Below are 21,408 nucleotides of genomic sequence, written 5' to 3' on the forward strand. Positions count from 1 at the left end.
TTCCTTGAATGGCATGCCCTCAGTGACCCATCAGTTTTGTGAGCCATCTTTCCCTTTAAGTCCTTCTGAAAATTGTGTGCAATGCCTTGATGGATGTGAACTGCTGAGTAACACAAAGTGCAGTGCAGCAGTCTAATCTCTGTTATTACTACATAGATAATAATTATATTCCATTAGTAAATTGGCAGGATTTGTTCAATTCCTTTTGCTTGCAGTGAAATTCATTAGTAGTTTGGCAAAAAAAAATGGCCTTGATCATTTCCAAATAAGTAAATGGATTTTAGTGCTTCAGTCATAACCACAGAAAACTCTTACTTGGAAGATTTAACAAGTGGCTAAGAACTGATCTACTACTGCCATTTTACATTGATGGATGCCACTTAAACTTCAAGTATGCTTAGACTCCTAGGATGATGTATATTAGGATCAGAAGCAGCATGGGTTGTAGGACTACAACACCCCCAGGACCTGACCATCATTGCTATTTCATTCACAGGATCTATTTTAACACTACTTCTGCTTTTTGTCTACAATATTCCAACTACTTCAGAAATTTAATCATGTGGTGAGGAATTTGCCTCTAATTCCCATTCCAAATCTATTCTATGGTATTGTATACCCATTTGTCTTTTAATTAATGTGTTTTCAGCTTAAATATCTCCTCTCATTGCTGTTTGTATATGAAGATAATCTAATCACTCTGTTTTCAATACAAAGGTATTTTCTATCACCAGATATTTTGTAATGCTGTATTTATACACTAAGCACAAAGTTGAAATAGCACCCCTTCTTTTCTGTGTGTTGACCATTTGAGGAAGAAATCTCTTACCCACAGGAATAAAATCTCTAATTTTCTGCCAATACAACTCTTTTTCTCCAGTCTTTGCCAAATTTCAAGTGTTTACATGATCCTGCAGCTTGAAGTAGTATTTCTTTCACTAATAATATTAAAAGTGCGTCTGTCTACATTCAAATTAAATTCTTTATGCCTATATAACCCATTGTATAACCTCAGAAAATGCTCTTTTAAAATTCTTTTCCATCTTGTGAGCTATTCTATCATCTTTCCTCTACTCTGTATGAGAGGTTTTCCCATCCTGCTTCGGTAGTTCTAGTTCTTCCACCTCATTACCCAGGTTTCCTGCATTAGTCCACAAACAACTTCATCAATTCCTCTGATTTCACAATGTTTCCTAAATCAAATTTAGCCAGCCTGATCAATTCTTTCACTTACAGAAGTACTTTCTTTTTTTCTCCTGCTGTCCATTACCTTATTCTCTAGCATAGCCTTATTCTGGGCTACAGTCTCATTTACATTGTTTTTCACCTATTATTTATTAACACCAGTTGCAGAGATAGCATGTGTCTCTCCCAGTCACAACACATCCTTGCAGCCTAGGTTGATGTTTTCCTTTATGTTTTTGTAGTCTTGGTTGCAGAAGGTCAGTGCTCCAGACAATCAGGTGCAAACCCTCCCCTGAGGACCACGCTCTTTCTGTGAACACTTTGTAAAGGTTAAATGCCCCGAAGTCCCCTCCTACGACTAATTCCTCATCTGTTTGTTTGGTGTGATCATATTCATGGCTTCAACCTCTTTGTTAAGGAGCAGGAGAAAGGTGGGGTCCCATCTCACCAGTGTTTAAACATCTTTATGGGTTTATCTATAGTGTGACCCATTTCACAGTAACATATGCATTAGGGTGAGATTAGTCATGTTTTATACATGTCAGCTTCTCTCCTTTGGCCCCAAAGGAAGCCCAAAAGGCCAGGTCAGGAGTAGAGAATAGCTTTGTTTATCTCTGAGGCTGTATCCTCACCACTAAATTGAAGGTGCTCAGGTATGTCGATGGGCACTGAACCTATTTGGCATGAGGCTACGATTGCAACCTCTGCCAGTTTTCAAAGGGAAGGCTGCTTGCAAAGCTCCTGTTGGGAAAGGTGCTCTGCAGCCCTTGGAGCAGTCCAGCCCCCAAACTGTGCCTGGGTGACCGTTTGGGAGAGTGATGCTTGGCTTGAACCAAAAGTGGGCTGGAGACCACCTTAATGGTCTGAGAACAATTCTGGGCATTTTTCAAGTATTAACATGGCCTTCTTTAAACCTCTTTGAAGTGTCTCCCAAGCTTGGTGTAATTGTTCTCCAAACTTTCCAGTTGCAGTCTGGCAAGCCAGATGGCAAGTTTTCATGGCATGTAGGTCTACCCAGGTTAACTTTTTTCAAGTGGAAAACTACTCAGTATTTGTGGCTTTTTCAGTCCTTTTTGTGGATTTTAAACTTCTCTTGGCAACTAAATGCAGTTTAAAGAGAAGGAGGCTTCATCTATGTCATGTAATTGCATGGCACTCACCTAGATCAGTCCTTGCGTGGCTGCAGTGGTGATTGGTTTGCTATTCAGTATTCAATATTGACTAAAAATTCTTACATGAAAGACCTTAGCTTCTTTCTCCACCCATTTATTCCTCCAATATTTGTTTTCACACCCACTATCCTGCTTGTGAATTTGACAGAAAAATATGGCAAAAAAATCCCTAAATTCTTCTTCACAAAAAAAGACATGATTGTTGTTAAAAAAAACCAAAAACATTTCAAGTGATTCCTAAATAGAATCTCCTAAGTAGGGTTTTTCTGCTGTTTTGACCACAACTGGCCTGCATGTGTCATTTTACCTACGATGTCATGTGGTAAAACAATTGATAATGCTTCCTCAGGAATCATCAGCACACCCTTAGTTAATGCTTCTTGCTATTTTGAATCTGCAGGATTACAGACTTGCTTTCATTCTAAGATACAAATTACAAGATTCTTGCCATCATTTATCAGCAGCCCTGGCTAACTGGGGAGGTCCCAGCTGACTGCGGGTTAGCCAGTGTGATGCCCATCTGCAAGAAGGGCAGGAAGGAGGATCTGGGGATCTACAGACCTGTCAGCCTGATCTTGGTGCTGGGGAAGGTTATGGAGCAGATCATCCTGAGTGCCATCACATGGCACGTACAGGACAGCTGTGGGTCAGGCCCAGCCATCATGGGTTTATGAAACACAGGTCCTGCTTGACTAAGCTGATCTCCTTCTATGACAAGGTGACCAGCTTAATGGCTGAGGGAAAGGCTACGGAAGGTGTCTATGTAGGCTTTAGTGCAGACTTTGACGCTGTCGTCCCCCCTGCATTGTCCTGGAGAAACTGGCTGCTCGTGGCTTGGGTGGGGGTACTCCATGCCAGATGAAAGGCTGAATGGAGGGGTAAGCCCAAAGAGTGGCAGTGAATGCAGTTAAATCCAGCTGGCAGCCTGTCACTGGTGGTGTTCTGTTTATCTTTATCAATGATCTGGATGAGGGGATCAAGTGTACCCTCAGTAAGTTGGCAGATGACACCAAGCTGTGTGGGAATGCTGATCTGCCGGAGGGCAAGCAGGCTCTGCAGAGCGATATGGACAGGCTGGATCAATGAGTTAAGGCCAATTGTATGAGGCTGAACAAGGCCATTTGCTTGGTCCTGCCCTTGGGTCACAGCAGCCCCATGCACTGCTACAGGCTTGGGGAAGCAGGAGGGTGGAAAGCTGCCTGGTGGCAAAGGACCTGGGGGTGCTGGTTGACAGCTGGCTGAACATGAGCCAGCAGTGTGTTGAGGTGGCCAAGAAGGCCAACAGGATCCTGGCTTGTATCCCAAACAGTGTGGCCAGCAGGACCAGGGCAGTGATCATCCCCCTGTATTTGGCACTGGTGAGGTCGAACCTCAAATCCTGTGTTCAGGTTTGGGCCCCTCAGTGCAAGAAAGACATTGAGGTACTGGAGCGTGCCCAGAGAAGGGCAACAAAGCTGGTGAAGGTCCTGGAGCAAAAGGCTTATGAGGAGCGGCTGGGGGAACTGGGGTTGTTTAGACTGGAGAAGAGGAGACTCGGGGAGGATCTTATTGCTCTCTACAGCTACCTGAAAGGAGGCTGTAGCAAGGTGGGGGTTGGTCTCTTCTCCCAATTAACAGGAAACAAGACAATATGGAATGTCCTCCAGTGGTGTCAGGGGTGGTTAGATTAGATATTAGGAGAATCTTCTTCACTGAAAGGGTAGTCAAGCATTGGAACAGGCTGCTCAGGGAGGTGGTGGAATCACTGTCCCTGGAAGTGTTTAAAAAAATGCATAGATGTGATGCTTAGAAGCATGGTTTAATGGTGGATATAGCAGTGCTGGGTTTACAGTTAGACTTGATGATCTTAAAGGTCTTTTCCAACCTAAATAATTCCAAGATTCTAAAATATAAGAGCTTTTACCTTAAAACATTCTTCAGTTTTTTAAGTGTGCGGGTTGGGATCAAACTCCTAAATTGCAAAAGAGACCAGAGTGTTGTGGCCTTAAGGAAATATCTGTGCAATTTGACATTTTTTGAAAATCCCAGCCTGTGCTCCATGAGTGAGCACCTTGGTGTTCTGGAACACAAGCCAGTGTGCCTTATTTCCCCTGTCCATGAGTAGACAGTATTGCCTACATATTTTTGCAAATCATCTGGCAGATAAATACATTCTATATTTGGCATGCATCATTATTATAGCATTTGGATAGCCACCCATTTGTGTCTTTCCTTTGACTTCAATAGATATTATATCAAACTCTTAATAGGAGGATAAAAGCACAGATTTAGTTTTCCGTCAGCTAAAATTTTGATTTCTAAATAATTGTATTTATAACACATGCAATGCCCAGGGTGACTTTATGTCCCACTACAAAGGGAAAAGCTAACAAACCCTTGCAACATTCTGCTCACACTAAAGGTGGAACCCAGCTGCAGTCTCTAGGCACGTGCATTCCTGCTCTGTTAGCATATTTTGTGCTCCTTGCCAACTCTGCAGCTCAAACTACAGCCCCTGTTCCAGGATGAAACCCCAAGAGAAAGGTCCCTGGCAAGGGGTCTGCAGGAAGGTTCCCACTGGATGTACATTCCCCTGGAGCTCAGGGGCCTCTGCTCTTCTTTGTGGCTGTGAGGACAAGGAAGAGATGACTGAAATGAGAAGTCTGTCTCCAACATGGGAGCCAGGTTTTGGGGCAGGGCTGTAGCCACGGTGGACCTGCTGATTCTCCTGGTGAGGGCCAGCTCTCTCTCTGCTGGGGCCACTCCACCTCTGCGGGGCTGTGCCCATGACACAAAACTTCAGGTGATGCTGAGTGATAATAAAATAAATGTCTTTATTTTTAATAGATGGACAAAACAGACCCAAAACTAGACAGTATTTTCCTGAATTGCATGGGCACTATTGAATACAATACAAATGAAGTTAAAACATATATATCTATATTATGCTTCCTATCTGCTTTGTTAAGTATAATCTTAATATAACATTTCTGACACAGACAAAAATATACTTTTTTTTTTTACAACAGCCACAAATACTGCCCTGATTAATAGCAGACTTACAACAAATTACTGTCTAACTGCACATGGGACTCGATCAAATATGCTTGAAGGGCAGACGGAAAAATTAATCACAGGTTTTTTCCTATGTTACTTATATTTGAAATACTAAATTGTTGTACTATATGAAAATAAAAGACTAAATCTGACATTTACTTAATTTGATCCACTTAATGTTTACATTCAATTCAGGTTCACAAAAGTACGTTTTATTTATAATACATATACCATCCCATATGGACAAATATAGATTAAATTGTAACTTTTTTTGACATGTCAGCTATGTTATTAACCTTGATTTTATGAACACATCTCATGCAAAGGAGGTAAAAAACCCTGTCGGGTGTTATTCACAAGTGTTGAGAATATGAAAGTAAAATGTATGCTCAAGATATGAATACTTTGCCTAGAAATTGTAGGCTCAGAAACAATAACCTCAGTGTCTGAAAATGAGCTGTTTGCTTCACCGGTTATAGATCCAATTTACTGCACAGTACTACTGTCTACAAATTGCAAAAGTGGAGAAGGAGCATGTGATGATTCCCATGAAAATAAAGTCAACTTGAAGAATCATGTCCTGTTGGCATTTCGCTTGTGGAATTAATTTGGTTGTATTTTGTCGAAATTCTCCCCGCCTCCCCCCCCCCCCCCCCCCCCCCCCGCCCCATATCCAGCTATCAATCATAGCTATGGCCTTTGGCTATATGAACAGCTTTGTAAAAATTTAATCATAGGACAGCTGAACTAAGGCAACAGAACTTGTAAACAGACTTTGTACAGGGCTGTTTAGTTTGGCTTTTGGAGTTGTCCTCTCCACTACGCAGCCCACCGCTGCAACCACAGCAGGCATCGTTGGACTCATGCAAAGACACACACACAGATTTCGTATGCGGAAAGCAGAGTTATGGTCACATGATGAACAGTCTTCGGTGTCACTTCTCTCCTTTGCATGATAAAGCTTCCATGGTGTGCTACATGGAAAAGTGCTATAACATTTCAGTTCCCACAGAGAGGACTGGAAAACTGGTGGAACCATTTTCTGCCAGAGAATGCATAGTTCCATCTAAACAGGAATAATTTGTAAAATCACAGCAATTTCCCAAAAAGATTTGATAGGATAAACTGTATAAAATATTATGACAATACTGAAAGCATCTGGCTTGAAATTTTTGGACTAATACATTTTATTTTCTCACTTAACTTTTTATTTTGAACATTTTAAAAGATTTATGGCAACAAGGGAATACAAGGGAAAAAGAAAGATTTTTATTTTTCAGTCAAAATTTCTTAAACGATTCCAGCTGAATTCCCTTCTCCTTTCCTTCTCCTTCCACTATTGGGTATTTTGAAATACAGAAATGCTGCTGTATTCAAAGCATCTGGCCACTATTCAGCTTCTCATAGCAAAATTCTAGCAATTCCTAGACAAAATTGAGGTAAGAGAAAATTTTTTAGGAAGACCTACAGATGTCTGTAGAATAGGATCCTCTAACTTAATTTGGAACTGCAGCATAAGGCATTGGCTATGTAGGCAGGCAAAATTGTGGCTTGGTATTTTCTCATAAGAAGGGATTCAGGCTAGTGGATTTGGGCCAGAAATGGATAATAATTCAGCAGTGTCTTTGTTCTCCCTTCTCTTTCTTGCATACAATGTCTTTCCCCTTCTTTTTTCCATGGTTCATGGGGGAATTAATATAACTGGGCTCTTGTCCAGTTTGTGAGATCCTCAGCACCCTGAATTTCATCAGCAGCTTGTTCACTTACCCCACAGGAATTTTTCATTGCTTTGCTATATTGGCTCTTCTGGGTTTTAGTGCAGAACCTGATTTTGATCTCCTCCACCCAGAGCACACTCAATATTTGTCAGCACAGTAGCACTGCAGTTCACAATGCATATTCAGAACTGAGATGCAGTGTTATTTTTAAATGCAGTATATGAAGAAAAAAATCAACATATCTAAAATTAATTTTCTCTATGTATAAAATATATATATGCTGTTAAAACTCCACAAAAGGAGCAAAAACATATCTAAAGATTCAACCTTGTGGAAGTTTATGTCAACATTGAATACACAGGTTGATGGCTTCTTCCTTTAGCAGCAAAACCTATTCTTAAATCTATCTTCCAGGATAGCTCCTTGCGCTGTGAATGTTAATGAAGAAATTTCACCAGTGACCAGCGACAGGAGGATATCTGGATTTCAGTTGAACATTTTGTGTCATGTGTAGATAGTAAAAAGAATTATTGGAGCATAACTCTTAATTGTACAGAAATCTGGCTATTAGATCTCCCACTGTGAAAGGCACATACCAATGGGGACAGACACAATTGTCTCAGCCATGGGCAAATGGAAACAACATTGCGTGTTCCCTGCTGGCCAGGGCAAAGTCAGAAGAGGCCTCATCTCCCTGCTTTGCCACTTCTGGCCAGTGTTTCCGTTCATGTGTGAAGTCTCATCCATGCCTGGCCACTGCTGGTGCTCCGCAGAGTCACCGTGCTGGCCCAGGAGCACAGCTGTTAGTGAAGGAGGCCAGAAGGTAGCGGAAGACACTGCTGTGCCTTTCACTACACTTGTGGGTTTGACTTCCCTTTCAGTTCCCCTCCAAGCTGCTATTGATTTTGGAGGTAGACACAGATGTGGAAAGCTGTCCACAAGCCTGGTTTTCCCATGGGAAATCAAATTTTTGAGAAAATGTGATTTTTCATGGAAAATCTACACTTTCCAGAGTAATTCCAGCAAGACCAACCCAAAAGACTTTATGATATCTTTGAGATTACATTTTTCTATTAAGTGAAAAATGGAAATTTTCCCCATGGAAAACCCTCTCATCTTTTTTTTTCAGGCTTTCTTGACTCCCCTTACTTTTTAATAATGCTCCATTGCTGCAGTTCCATGGTGTCAGACTGCTTTGCTCAGTGTTCATTCTGATGAAAAGTCAAGATAAGGCTTCTTTTCTCAACATTGACAAGTTCTATTTAGTTCATAAGAGTTCTGTCATTTTTCACAAGCTGAGTTTCAACTCCAATTATTGCTTCAAATATTTTTTTATCCTCCATTGGTGGCAGCCACTAACCACAGGAAAAAAAGGACACCTATAGTAACATACTTTGCTTCAGGTCATCTTGCATTAGGTATAACATCATTTTAAACTGGTGACTTCATTTTAACTGTCTAAATTAACATACGATGTTTAGCACTTCAATAAGGAATTTATTACTATTTGCACATTTTGCTGTCTTATACAAATAATGGAATACTAGATTTGTATTATTTGAATTTTCTTATGAGGAAAAAAACAACAGACCAAAACCCCAAGGAAGTTATTTATCTGTCTTCGCTCAAGCAACTAGGTCTTTAGTAATAAATCACTTATAGCTGTGACAATATATTTTCACTTAATGCCAATAAAATGTTGACTGATAGTATTTCAGAGTGGCTGTATTATAATTTCTTCATATGATGTCCTAGCTAAATAATTGTTGCACTTTTCCTGCTACATATATTTTCAATAGTAAATATTTTTTTAGTTACACAGTATATGGTTCTGGGTGGAAAGAATGGGATCTGAGTGTATCTTTTGGTAAACACTCTATGATCTAATCCAACATGTTAGATAATAACAGGAAAGAGTTCCTCCCATGGGATGCTCCTGCTCCTAGAAACAACTTAAAGAATTGTGCAGTGGCATTTTATGCCCACTTCTTGCTTTTCTTCTGATAAAATGTCTCTTACTATTCTTTGTAGAATATCTTAGTTCACGTTGTTTTGCCTGTGGCTGCCAGATTTTTTAATTATCTTCAGTGTTGGACAGCTCTGGACTCGAATCAACATAATTGAAGGCTTCCTTGTTTGTGAAAGTTGAGCTCAAAGTTAGGCTGTGCCGTGGATTCACAGGTGCAAGTTCGTTTAACACAATGTTGTCACTTTTTACAAGAGTTGCTTTGTCCATGTGTTCTCTACTGTACCTGGCAACAACAGCATCAAGGAAGTCCAGCTTTGGTGGCAAAGTCCCACTCTCAAATAAGTATTTGGCTAAGTAGGAGACTATAATGTTAGTAAAGAAGGAGGTAAGCATAGCAAGTGTTTTAAATGGGAATCGTTGGATATAGATATTATTCTCATCTGGATAGCAGCCAGGATAGTAGATCAAGGGCTGAAGGTAGAGATATGGTTCCCCTCCGGTTATTCTGAGAACAAGGCCAAATAAATATCCTGCAATGGCACCATAGGTGTTGGTTCCTTTAATAAATAAAACACACAGGAGCTGAGGGAATATGATGATATAAACAAGGTCAGAACTGAGGTACCACAGGCCGTACACTGACGAAGCTAGCAGTGCCATTGCTGTTGCTGATGCTCCAAATAGAAAAACAGTGATTCTCATGACCCACACAATTTCCCTGTCTGAAGCCTGCAAAAAAAGGGCAGTGTTAGATGTTTTTTCACAGCAATGTATGTATGCTTACATTTATGCACCTAGTTGATATAAAGTACTGCGTTGTAAAAGGCAATTTTGCATGACTATTCAATAATATTTACAAATGAATATCTCTATCTCTGTTTCTATCTCTATCTCAAGTGCACAGAAAAAACCCCAAGGGTTACGGTTGCCGTTCTCAAAGTCATTAATCTGTGAAGCGTAAGGGAAAGTATGATAATGTGTCAAAGAAAAAATCAACTCCAGAGTGTTAAGCACAGTATGACCTAATGGTTACAAACTGTCGGCATCAGAATTTCTTCTCCATTTCCTAAGAAAAACTCCAACTCACTAGCCCTTTCTGTTGTCATAAGGTTTCCTGATAAATCAATAATTCAGAAAGATGTTTGTAAGGATTTAAGTAAAATTTATGGTTGCAGCAATAATTAGGAGCTGTTTGGAGAAGCTGCAGTGCCATGAGAACTCTTGAAAGCTGCTTCCCCTGAGCTAACTTTTTCACCTCTGTCTTCAGTCACAACCATAAATATTTTTACAACTTTCAATTTTTTCTATATACTGTTAGGAATGAAATGCTATACTTTTTCTAGTCATAGGCAGAAACATGAAAGAGGTGTTTCATTACAAAATTGCAGTCTATGCATCACCTAGTTAAGATCTCACATAAAATTTTCTCTAAAAGTAAAAATGAACATGCAAACTCACATTTTGCCGAAAGGAAAGCTGGTAAATGTTTCGAGCAAACATAGAACTTGCTGATAAAATTGAAGAGTCAGCGGATGACATCACGGCAGCAGATACAGCACCAAGGCCAAAGAACGAGATATAGACTGGGCAAAGGTATTGTAACACGATGGGTAAAATCATATCTGCTTCTTTTTTAGTCATGGGGTCAGGGACACCGTACTCTGTCTCATTCCAGGCTGCAATACGGACACCGTTGTGTTGTTAGTAACATTAATAGTCATCAGCTACAGCATCTCTTGACTGTAGTGAGCTATTTATATTGCCACATTTTCATTCACATTCAATGACCAAGCTGTTACTAGGGCCAGACCGACAGGATTTCAGAGAGGCAGTGACCCACAGGTTTCTGTTAGGTAGATTTAATTCTGCTTGGCATTTTTCTTTCTCTCTAAGCTAAGTCTGACCACAGCCTGTGGTTATCCAGAAGTAAGTTTAATATAAATACTCTTCATTGCTCATAATATAATTTTCCTCAATAAAACAAGTCTGGGATCTATGTTTGTTTGTGATGTGTTTATTCTCTTGGATTACAGACTCCGAGCTCGAACCTACATGTTAAACAGTTCTAACAGAGCATTTCTATTTTAGCAACATGGTCACTGTGATGGGGTTCACTCTCACTGTGACAAAGACCTTGACAAGGATGCTTTGGTCAGGATAAGAAATTCCTAATAAATTATAGAATCATTTAGAATAATTTTGGTTGGAAAAGACCTTTAAGATCATCGAGTCTAGCCGTAAACCCAGCACTGCCAAGTCCACCTGTAAACCATGTCCCTAAGTGCCATGTGTACAGGGCTTTTAAATACCTCCAGGGATGGTGACTCCACCATTTCCCTGGGCAGCCTGTTCCAATGCTTGAAAGCCCTTTTGGTGAAGAAATTTTTCCTAATATCCAGTCTAAACATCCCCTGGTGCAACTTGAGGCCATTTCCTCTTGTCTTATTGCTTGTTACTTGGGAGAAAAGACTGACCCCCACCTCACTACAGCCTCCTTTCAGGTAGTTGTAGAGAGCAATAAGGTCCCTCCTGAATCTCCTCCTCTCCAGGCTAAACAACCCCAGTTCCTTCAGCTGCTCCTCATTATTATTGTTAGGACCAATAAAAGTACCAGAATCTAACTCAAACATTCAATAGAAACATTATATTGGTAGATATCTAGAATGTGCAAAATTTGTTAATCTCAACCACTGGGATAGAAGCAATTTTCCCTGGGAGGAATATTCTATAATATTATTTTTGAATGTACTCTCCTGTTGAAGAAATCATAGGTTTATTAATGGTGTCATCTGGCTAGATTATATTTAACATAAGCATTGCAGTGTTTTCACACATTTATTGTAGTATTCATTTTTAATTATTTACCTGTAGATGCTCCAATTGCACCAATGAGTACTGCAGGAAGTGCCATCACAAGACAGCCAAAAGCAGCCAGAAATGACAGAACTTGAGCATATGTGGCAGAAGATGATGAGAGAACTCTCTGGAAGTATGCTTGCCATGGGATTCCTCCTAATGTCTGCAAACACAATGGGCAGCATCCCGTCATTGGGGGCTAACTGGATTTTTTTGCTATCACCATACAGAGAGCACGTAGAAGCATCACTTGAATGCTGAATGCTGTGTTGCATGTCTTTCATTTATTTATTGAGTATCAGTCAGCCAGTAATAGCTGTAATTTTCATTCCCACAAGTAATGTCAAACCTTTCTAAGTCCACTTAAATCTCATTCTTTCAGACAAGTTATTACTTTGTACAATTAGCAACACTTTGCACTTACATAGTCTATGTAATCCCCAAGTATTGTAAGCCGTGCAACTACTTAATAAAGCCTTATGAAAGGTTATAATATACTATTGTCATATTTTATATTTGATGAATTTGGCCTCCAGTACCCCCCCAAACAACCAACCCCCCCCCCCCCAACATAGATTAGATTCTGATAGGAGTTGAAAGCAAGATTTTATCTTTGTTTATGAATGCTTGTGGCCATCTAAAGAAGGCAATAGAAATTAAAGACAAAGCAGTAAAATGAAGGTTTCTTTTACAGTGGCAACCGTTTTCTATTTTTTGGGGGTATTTAACAGTGAAGATCCTGATTGGACTCAAAATGATGTCTGCAAAATATGACACAAAAGAATATTATCAAAGGTTGAAAAAACAAGTACTAACAATTCTGTCTTGAGAGCAGGATTTGAGTAGTTTGCACTAACTAAATCACTGACTGTTACTAAACAGCATGGAAAGAAAGCAAAGCAAATTGCTCGCTAAATGTGCACAGCCCAGTTCAACACACTAAATGAGGCAGAAGGCAGTTGGACCAAATAGTGTGTATATAGGTGTTTCATATATGTTTCATGCACACACGGGGACCAAATGAATATTTTACAGACAACTATGATTTTGACTTGCTATTTATGACTGTTTTCCTTTGCAGCGGTACTATCATTTCTTTAACAAAGCTTTCCAAGCATGTGTAAATTTCTTGAGCTACAATGAAACAAGCAAGATGAAGAGAAAGTGTGTCACAATTTGGCAACATCAGAGCTTTCCTTTGGTCATCAACAGAGACAAAACCTTCCGGTTCACCAGACAGAATACAGCCACTTGAACCAGTATCATACTTTGGCTCTCTGAGAATCTCTAAAAATTTTAAGCTGGGTAAACCAATATATTTTAATAGCACAATTATCAGAAAACTCTGAAGTTTTTTTGGTTAAGACTATTTAAAAAACCAAACTCAAAACAGAGAAAAGAATCCCAAAGTACAATGTGATAATAAAAACAGTGTAGAGCTGCTCAGGGAACACTGAGAATGGAAAATGTTAGCATGTGTTGCTAGAGCTTCTAATGGAAAATACTTAATAACCACCAATCCCATGTGTAATACATAGGTATTAAATAATGAAAGCCTTCAGTTCATTCTGGCATGTGTGCATATATGAATTCATCCATTCATCTCTGCAAAGCTTTTTCTACATCACCTATACCTAAGGCATATTTAATCATTTGTATAACATATTTATTGCCTTCTGCAATGTATAAATTCCTCTGCCAACAATGACATCGGTTAAGTATTAGCTGCACACTTTTAATTAATTTTAGCATAACTCAACTCTTTCAGCCTGATGATATTTAAATTGCATTCCTGGCAATGCTGACTTTGACAGCTGTGCTACAGAATTCTACTGATATTTCATTGAAATCATTCAAATGTGCAGAAATATTGAGCAGGAGTCAAGAGGGTAAAAGTTTTCAGTTTGCTGGAAGCTCCTAACTAGACTGTCTATTATTTTCAGCTGTCATAGTACCACAGCGTGAGTGCTTAAATGCTTCATTCCTTCATATAAGCCATCACTTACCAGTAAAAGGAAATTGTCCAGCCATGTGTAAATGTCAAGTGAGTTGATAGATCCAAGCCAAGGTGCTTGGTGCACCTGGTGCACAGCCGTGAGCCCGATGTCTGTCACTGCAGGATGGGACATTGCAAAAGGTACGCTGATCCACTGTAACCAAAGATAAACACTTTATTCAGGTCTAAAGAAAGCATTCTGAACCTGTGACATTTTAATATTAACAGTGATCTGTTCTTCTTCTTCTTGCATGCTACAAATAAATGTCAAATTACTGAGATGACTTGCAGGAAAGTCAAGTTATATGCCCGAGGAATGTGCTAATATCTCTGAAATCCAGAGACCTTGGTAATGGATAGCTTACCTCTGTCCTGGAGAGTGAGCATGAACAGAGAATTGATGCATATAAATCACAAAATCAGAAGGAAAGACACATTTATACCTCTTAATTTTATTTTTTATTTTCCCCTAAACTCCACATATACTCTTTACACTCTTTCCTAGACCTCACTGTAGAGAAACATCTACATATTTACATGCAATAGCACCAGGATTTGCCAGTATACAGGCATGAGACATCATAAATACACCTGAAGGCTTGGGAATGTTTTTAATTGTACTCAAAACTATACCTCGACGAGAGAGGGGTGCTGTTGGTGAACCCCTGTTTCCTCTTGCTACAAAACACCAAGTAGCCCAGTGTTACAGCACTTTTCTGCTTTGGAGGTGATTTCAGTCTGGGCTTTTGGCTATTTTCAGTCTCTCTGTTTTTCATCTAGGCCCAAAAATCAATTGACAATCTCCTCCCAGAGACAGTTCCTAGCAGAAGGTTAATTTCCTTTAACTTTTTGTGCATTTTCTTGCCAACTTATTTTGCAATGGTCTAACTCAGTTACCTTCCGTAGGAGAACCTCACTCAGCAGCTCCTACTGGGATGACAACTAGGCTTTATGCTATATGAAATAGACCATCACAAGCATGGCATCCTTAAGGATCCGATGATAGCCAAAACCACACAGATCACCACAATCCAGATAACTGCATTTAAATGTATGGGGTAATAGGAGCAAGGAGGGGGGAATCAAACATCTTCCTCTACTTTGCTGTACAATTATTGCAATAATGTGTGAAGAACATTTTGCACCATTGCCTGTTATTCAAGCTGTTTAGCACATATTCTGTTCTCAGGTACATGTTAAACTTTGCCAATTTAAACACTTGGGTAAAAAGATTCCCTTCTCAGTGTCTGCTTGGGCTTTTCTGGGAGAGATCACCAAAACATTTCAATTGTCTCCAAGATATTTTGAGGGGAAAATAAGCATGTTTTCAAAATTAATGGATGTTAATACTCTTCTCGTTGAGAAATTCATGGGGAACAAGGATGTGAAATGGGATTTTTTATTGTTTGTGAATCTCAAACATGTCCAAGTGATGAGCTTCTGAAGAGCTGTGTTTGCCCATACTCAGCTGAGATTTTCAATAGGATATATTTCTAATTGTCCATCTGCAGCCTGCATGCCACAGCCCAGGATTTAATAGGTACTGTATTCCAAGTGCTTTATGAGCCTTTGTAATCCAGTCCAGTTCCTGACAGTAACCTGGCTCTTTGTGGCCTCAGGGACTACCTCTACATCAGTAAATATAACAAGTATATACTTTCTCTGGCCCTGCAGTTCGCTGACATGTCATGGTTTACATTCATACATCTAGACTCCTTTCCCTGCCCAAAAAACCAGACCTGAACTGTTCCTGAGTGGGCCAAAACAGCGTTAACATTTAAGCACAAGTGATACTGTATTTTCACCTTGACACTATTTAACTTGCTTAAAATGTTCATAGACCTAATTTCTTCATCGAGCCTTCTCTAACAGGAGTAAAAAAATGGCATTTTGAATGGAAGGCAAATAAAACAAAGGCTGATGGAACTGAAGCAGAAACTGGGACTTTATGTTGGGACTTGAAGCTTAGGGGCAGAAGCAGCAGGTACCTAGGAGGACCTGGGCCTCATGGGGTTGGAAACCAGTGGCAAAGAGTTTAGAATGGAGAATTAATAATACATCTGAGATGAACAGCCAGTGAATAGTGGGTACAGGGCAGGCTCCAGGAAACACTCACCAGGCAAAATAAAGACAAAGACCTTAGAATTGCAGGTGTGAGTACAGGAGAGTGAGGAGGGAAGGACAGAGACTACATGGGACTGTAAGAAGAAAAACAGGCAAGTATGTGGGGTGGCTGCGGTGGAGGTTATGGAAGCCTAAGGAAGAAGCTGTGGCTAAAATGAGGAACCAGGGTAGGGAATGGAGGTGATTAAAGGGATTACAAGCATCCTCTTGGGTGCGGAGTAGGAGAGGACAGACATTAGAGGAATGAGCAGTAAAGCTCTGTGCCGGTGGAAATACAAACTGCTCTAGAGCCTGGAGGAGAAGCTGGGATCATGAGTCTGTGAGATCTGCTGTGACACCTACGGTGAAAGTGTCCCATCTCATCTAAAACTGTCTTAGCTAGAGCATGACTATTTAGATGCTACCTGAGGCTTCTAGCCTCACTGACGACTCTCAAGTTTATGAGGATGCTTTCTTATATGTGACATTATTGCTGTTTATTTCAGATGGGAAATTATGCAAAAAGCCCAACCTGAATTAAAAGGCCACAATTCAAGCTATGGATCCAACCATTTAGAAGACTGTTCTACAAACTTCATTTCTTTTCCCCTCCCTGCCTTTAATACAACACCACTTGTTGTTACTCCCACAGGATCAGGGTCTTTAGCAGTGCATAAGTTGTTCTCATTGGAAAAGCATTTCTGTATTTTGATTTATCTGCAATTTTGGGAATTTCTGTAATGCACACCACCTGTAGAAACTGAATGGTTCACCAATATTAACATGCATGTTAGGGAAGGAGACTATTTTCCCCACTGTGCTGGTGAAGAACAGAAGTATGAGATAAAATCTGGAATAACTTCTTATTTGAGCTAGCCAGCTGGAACTTGGGTTTGCTTTTTCAGGGTATTTAGCACCATTCCCATGAAGTCAGTTACAACAGGGAATGCTTAGAATTTCTGCAAATAAGGCCACAGGCCTCACAGTAGGATACCACAGAGCGAGGACACACATAGGGTTGGTTAGTGACCACCTGTGTGAGCAGTGGCTGAAGCAATTTCCCTAGAGCTGTGCAAGAACTCCAGTGAAAGCAAAGAAACAACTCTGGGTCCCCAAGGTGCCATTCAGTTCCTTCACCTTCAGCCACTCCATTTATTTCAGCCTCAGTCCTCTGCACACCTGTGACCATCTATTACTGCCACTGGCAAACAAAGGCAGCAGCTTCTTTGATTGCATGCCTGTGATCTAAACCCTGTTGCATTGATATTTGTCAGAGTAAGGCTTAGAGAACAGCAGTAAATAAAAGAAAAGGCTACCCACTAGCATATCATTGATAGCTGATACCACCATATCCAAACAGCAAGGTCATCTGGTGAGACTTCCTATATTATGGTCTCCAAGGACAGTGGAGGGAAATGAGGGAAAAAACAAGAAGGTGATTTAAAGCAGGAGGTTAACTAAGCTGCAGGAGTAGGTTAACAGCCACAGGAAAGAGAAACAGAAGAGTATCAGCTCTGCAGGTCCAATGCCAGCGTTTCTGAACTGCTTTACTGAGTGCTTCATACATCTGATGTCCTTTTCCAATGTCTGTGCCACAGTCCTATGGACAGATAAGGAAGGAGACAGCTCCAGTCCTATCCTGAATTAGATGTATACTCGGCAGGAAAATTGCAAGAGTGTTTGCACTGTCAGACAGGTTGGAAAAAAAACCAAAGAATTGGGCCTCTTGGTCAGCATTATTGTCAAAGCATGGGCTGTATACTGATGTAAATGCAGGCTCTTTAAAGTCAGTGCTCTGTGAATGGAGATATTCCTCCTCCACCCTCTCAGTGAAGACAGAGTTCCAAAACTGAAGCTGGGCAATAGGTCTCAGCAAGCATCATAATGCTCAGGGCAAAATCCTCAACAAAAAAAAAAGAAAAAAAAAGACAAACTTACCAGTCCTAGGAAGATGCAGAAGAGCTGAACTACATCAGTGTAGGCCACAGAATAAAGCCCACCCACAAGCGTGTACATAGTTGCAATCAGGGCAGAAATAATGACCGAAATATTGACATTAATGTCAATGATCACACTTATAGTGGCACCTATGGGGAAAAACAAAGCACTGTACGTTAGTGTATGCCACGGTATGTCTGATGAGAAGGCTCACCTTTGTTAAGTTGCATATACGTGCTGGTCTGACACTTAGCAACAGCATGAAGATATTCCCCCCTTCTGTGCCTTTGAAGGGAGTGGGAAAAGGGAGATTCCTGTTGGTCTAAGTTGTGCATCTGTAATTTTGCAGCTTTTCATGAAATGAAGAAGGGAAGGGTCCCAAGACCCTTTCCTTGCTCAGGCTGTCCAAGGACTACACTCTCTTGCTCTGCCTGGGGAAAGCAACCATGCACAGACAGCTTAAGCTTCCCTGGGAGAGTTGCAGCTGCATGGACACAGGTGTATCATTGCAGTGAGGGCTGTGCTTGGGGGTGGCAGGGGGGAGGTCTGTTGCGACATATCACAGCCTTTTGTATCTCACTTATGCTCTGAGCTAGCCTCTTTTGACCAAGGAAGGTAGAGGAGGCATCGGCTATACAGACAATTGTCCACTGACCCTTCTAAAGTGCCCTTGAATTGTTGACATGGAACAAGGGTGGGTTTCTCAGCGAACTACAGAATCCATCCTCCATTGTTGATCTAAACCCCAAGAACTTTTCCAAGCACGATCAAACAGATTTCGTTTGTAGAAAACAAGCCACAATGTTGAGCTGATCAGTCAGTCTCCACAAAACAGCTCATAGAATCAAAGAGTTGTTGACACCGAAAGGCGCTTCCAGAGATTGTCTAGTCCAGGTCCCCACTCAAGCAGTGCCAGATGGAGCAGGTTGCTAAAGATCATATTCAGTTGGGTCTTGACTATCCACAAGGATGGAGACTCCACAATTTCTCTGGACAATGTGTGCCAGTGTTTGACATCTCCCACTGTAAATAAAAATTTTTTAATAAGTTTAAATGCAATTTCCTGTAATTCTGTCTGTGCCTATTGCCTCTTGTCCTGTGACTGGGCAGCAGATATAAGCCTGTCTCCGTCTTCTTTATTCTTCTCCCCTCACTACTAAATCAGGTGTTTATGCAGATGGATGTCCTTCTGAACCTTCTCTTCTCCAGGCTAAACAGTCCTAGTTCTTTCAGCTTCTTATGTATCAGATACCCCAGTCCCTTAATAACCTCTGTGGCTCTTCACTGGGTTCTCTCCAGTATGTCCATGTCTCTTTTATTGCGGAGCACTGGATTCAACACTTCAAATGTATCTCACCAGTGCTGAGTAGAGGGGAAGGATCCCCTCCCTCAACCTGCTGGCAATGGTCCTCCTAATGCAGCCCAGAATGCCATTGGCTTTCTTTGCCACAAGGGCACGTTGCTGGATCATGTCAACTACACTGCCTTCTAAGGCTCCCAGGTCCTTTTCTGCAAATCTGCTTTCCAGCTGGCCAGCCCCCAGCCTGTACTAGGACATGAGGTTGTATCTTCATGAGGTTCCTGTTGGCCCATTTCTGCAGCTTGTTGAGAACCTTCCGAATGGCAGTACAACCATCCGATCTATCAGCAACTCCTCACAGTTTTTATTTTCTGCAAACTAGCTGAAAGTGCACTTGGTCCCATCATCCAGGTCATTAATGAAGACATTACACAATGGAGGACTCAGTATTGAGCTCTGGGGTGCATAGCTGGTGACTGGCCACCCACTGGTGTCCACGGTGCTGGTCACAGCCCTCTGGGGCCAGAAGTTCAACCAGTTTTCAATCCTCCTCACTGTCCACTCTACCTAGTCTGTACTTCAGCCATTTGTCTATGAGGATATTACAGGAGATGGTATAAAAATCCATTTTTAAAATCCACAACATGCCCCGCTCTCCCTTCAAGAACCAACGCAGCCAGCTCACCATGGAAGATGTCAGGCTGGTCAGGAATTATTTCCTCTCCATAAATCCATTCTGACTCCTCCCAATCCCCTTCTTGACCTTCATTTGTTTGGAAGTAGTTTTCAGGAGTATTTGCTCCATCACCTTCCCAGGGTTTGAGGTGAGGTTGACCAGACTTTAGTTCCTGGTATCCTCCTCCTTGCCCTTCTTGAAGATGGGAGTGACATTTGTTTTCTTTCAGGCTTCAGGAACATCCCTGATCACCAGTCTTTAGAATATTAGTGAAAGTGTCCTTGCAATGCTATCAGCCAGCTCCCACAACACTCGTGGAATGCATCCGATGAGGTTCCATGAAATTGTGTCTGTCCAGTCTGTTTAAATGTCTCCTAACTTGATCCTCCTCCAACGAGCCTTCCGTGCCCTGGACTTCCCTAGGGTTCTCAGGGTCCTGGGATTCCTGAAGGCTGGTCTTACCAGCAAAGAATGAAGCAGAGAAGGCACTGAGTACCTCAGCCTTTTCCACCTCCTTTGCCACCAGGTCCCCCATCCCATTCAACAGCTGTTTACATTTTCCCTAGGTTATGTACTTGTAGAAGCCTTTCTTGCTGCCCTTCCAGGCCAGATTCAAGTCCCAGTGGACTTTGACTTTTCTAAACCTATCTCTGCATGCTTGGATAGTGTCTCTGTATTCCTTGCAAGTCACCCGTCCCTTTTTCCACCTCTTGAATGCTTCCTTTTTATGCCTAAGTCTAGTCAGGAGCTCCTTTTAAATCCATACAGGTCCTCTGCCAGCTTTGCTTATTTTCCTGGTTGTCTGGATGGACAGTTCTTGAACTTGGATGAGGTGATCCCTGAGTATCAATCAGCTCTCCCGGACTCCATGTTTCTCCATGGTGTCTCCTATCGAATTCCTCCAAGCAGACCCCTGGTGAGGCCAAGCTCTACTCTCCTGAGGGTCATTGTTGCAGTCCTGATTTTTGCCTTGTTCCCTCCTCTCAGGACCCTGAACTCCACCGTCTCAGCACTGCAGCCAAGTCTGCCTCTGACCTCCACATCCCTAACTAATTCTTCCTTGTTTGCAAGTAACAGGCTCAACAGACCACCTCCCTTCATCATCTTCCTGACCATCTGTGTCAGGAAGCTGCCAGTGTACTCAAGAAACCTCCTGAAATGCTTGTGCCCTACTGCCCTGCCCCTCCAGCAGCTATCAGGATGGTTATACATTTCCACTAGGTGTATTAGCTATTTCAAGTGATCGCAGTGTGTCAAAACCATGTTTTTAAAAATCCTATCTTCCAATTAGGCTGATTTAAATGAAACATTTTGCAATAACTTTTAGTCCTTTCAGGTATTGTAGATGGATATTCTTGATTGCATAGATGGAAGAGTTCTGGCAGCAGAACACAACATGATGTGTGATATATAAGAGCTGCTGGGAGCTGCCAGGTGGTTTTTTTTTTTGCTGTACAGT

General features: G+C 41.2%; 1 protein-coding gene across 1 annotated transcript in view; it reads right to left on the minus strand.

Moving 5' to 3' along the window:
- Window positions 1-6,047: 6,047 nt before the first annotated feature.
- The window catches only part of SLC5A7 (solute carrier family 5 member 7), a 28,171-nt gene continuing 12,810 nt past the window's right edge, over window positions 6,048-21,408 (minus strand). Inside the window, exons 5-9 of the mRNA XM_056329743.1 lie at window positions 17,974-18,122; window positions 13,943-14,086; window positions 11,946-12,099; window positions 10,539-10,756; window positions 6,048-9,809 (exon numbers count right to left, since the gene is read on the minus strand). Of these exons, the coding sequence (XP_056185718.1) occupies window positions 9,186-9,809; window positions 10,539-10,756; window positions 11,946-12,099; window positions 13,943-14,086; window positions 17,974-18,122 (1,289 nt within the window). The 3' untranslated portion in view covers window positions 6,048-9,185. The remainder of the gene's footprint in view (window positions 9,810-10,538; window positions 10,757-11,945; window positions 12,100-13,942; window positions 14,087-17,973; window positions 18,123-21,408) is intronic.

The sequence above is a fragment of the Falco biarmicus genome, chromosome 2, assembly GCF_023638135.1.
Source record: "Falco biarmicus isolate bFalBia1 chromosome 2, bFalBia1.pri, whole genome shotgun sequence".
Classification (NCBI taxonomy): Eukaryota; Metazoa; Chordata; class Aves; order Falconiformes; family Falconidae; genus Falco; species Falco biarmicus.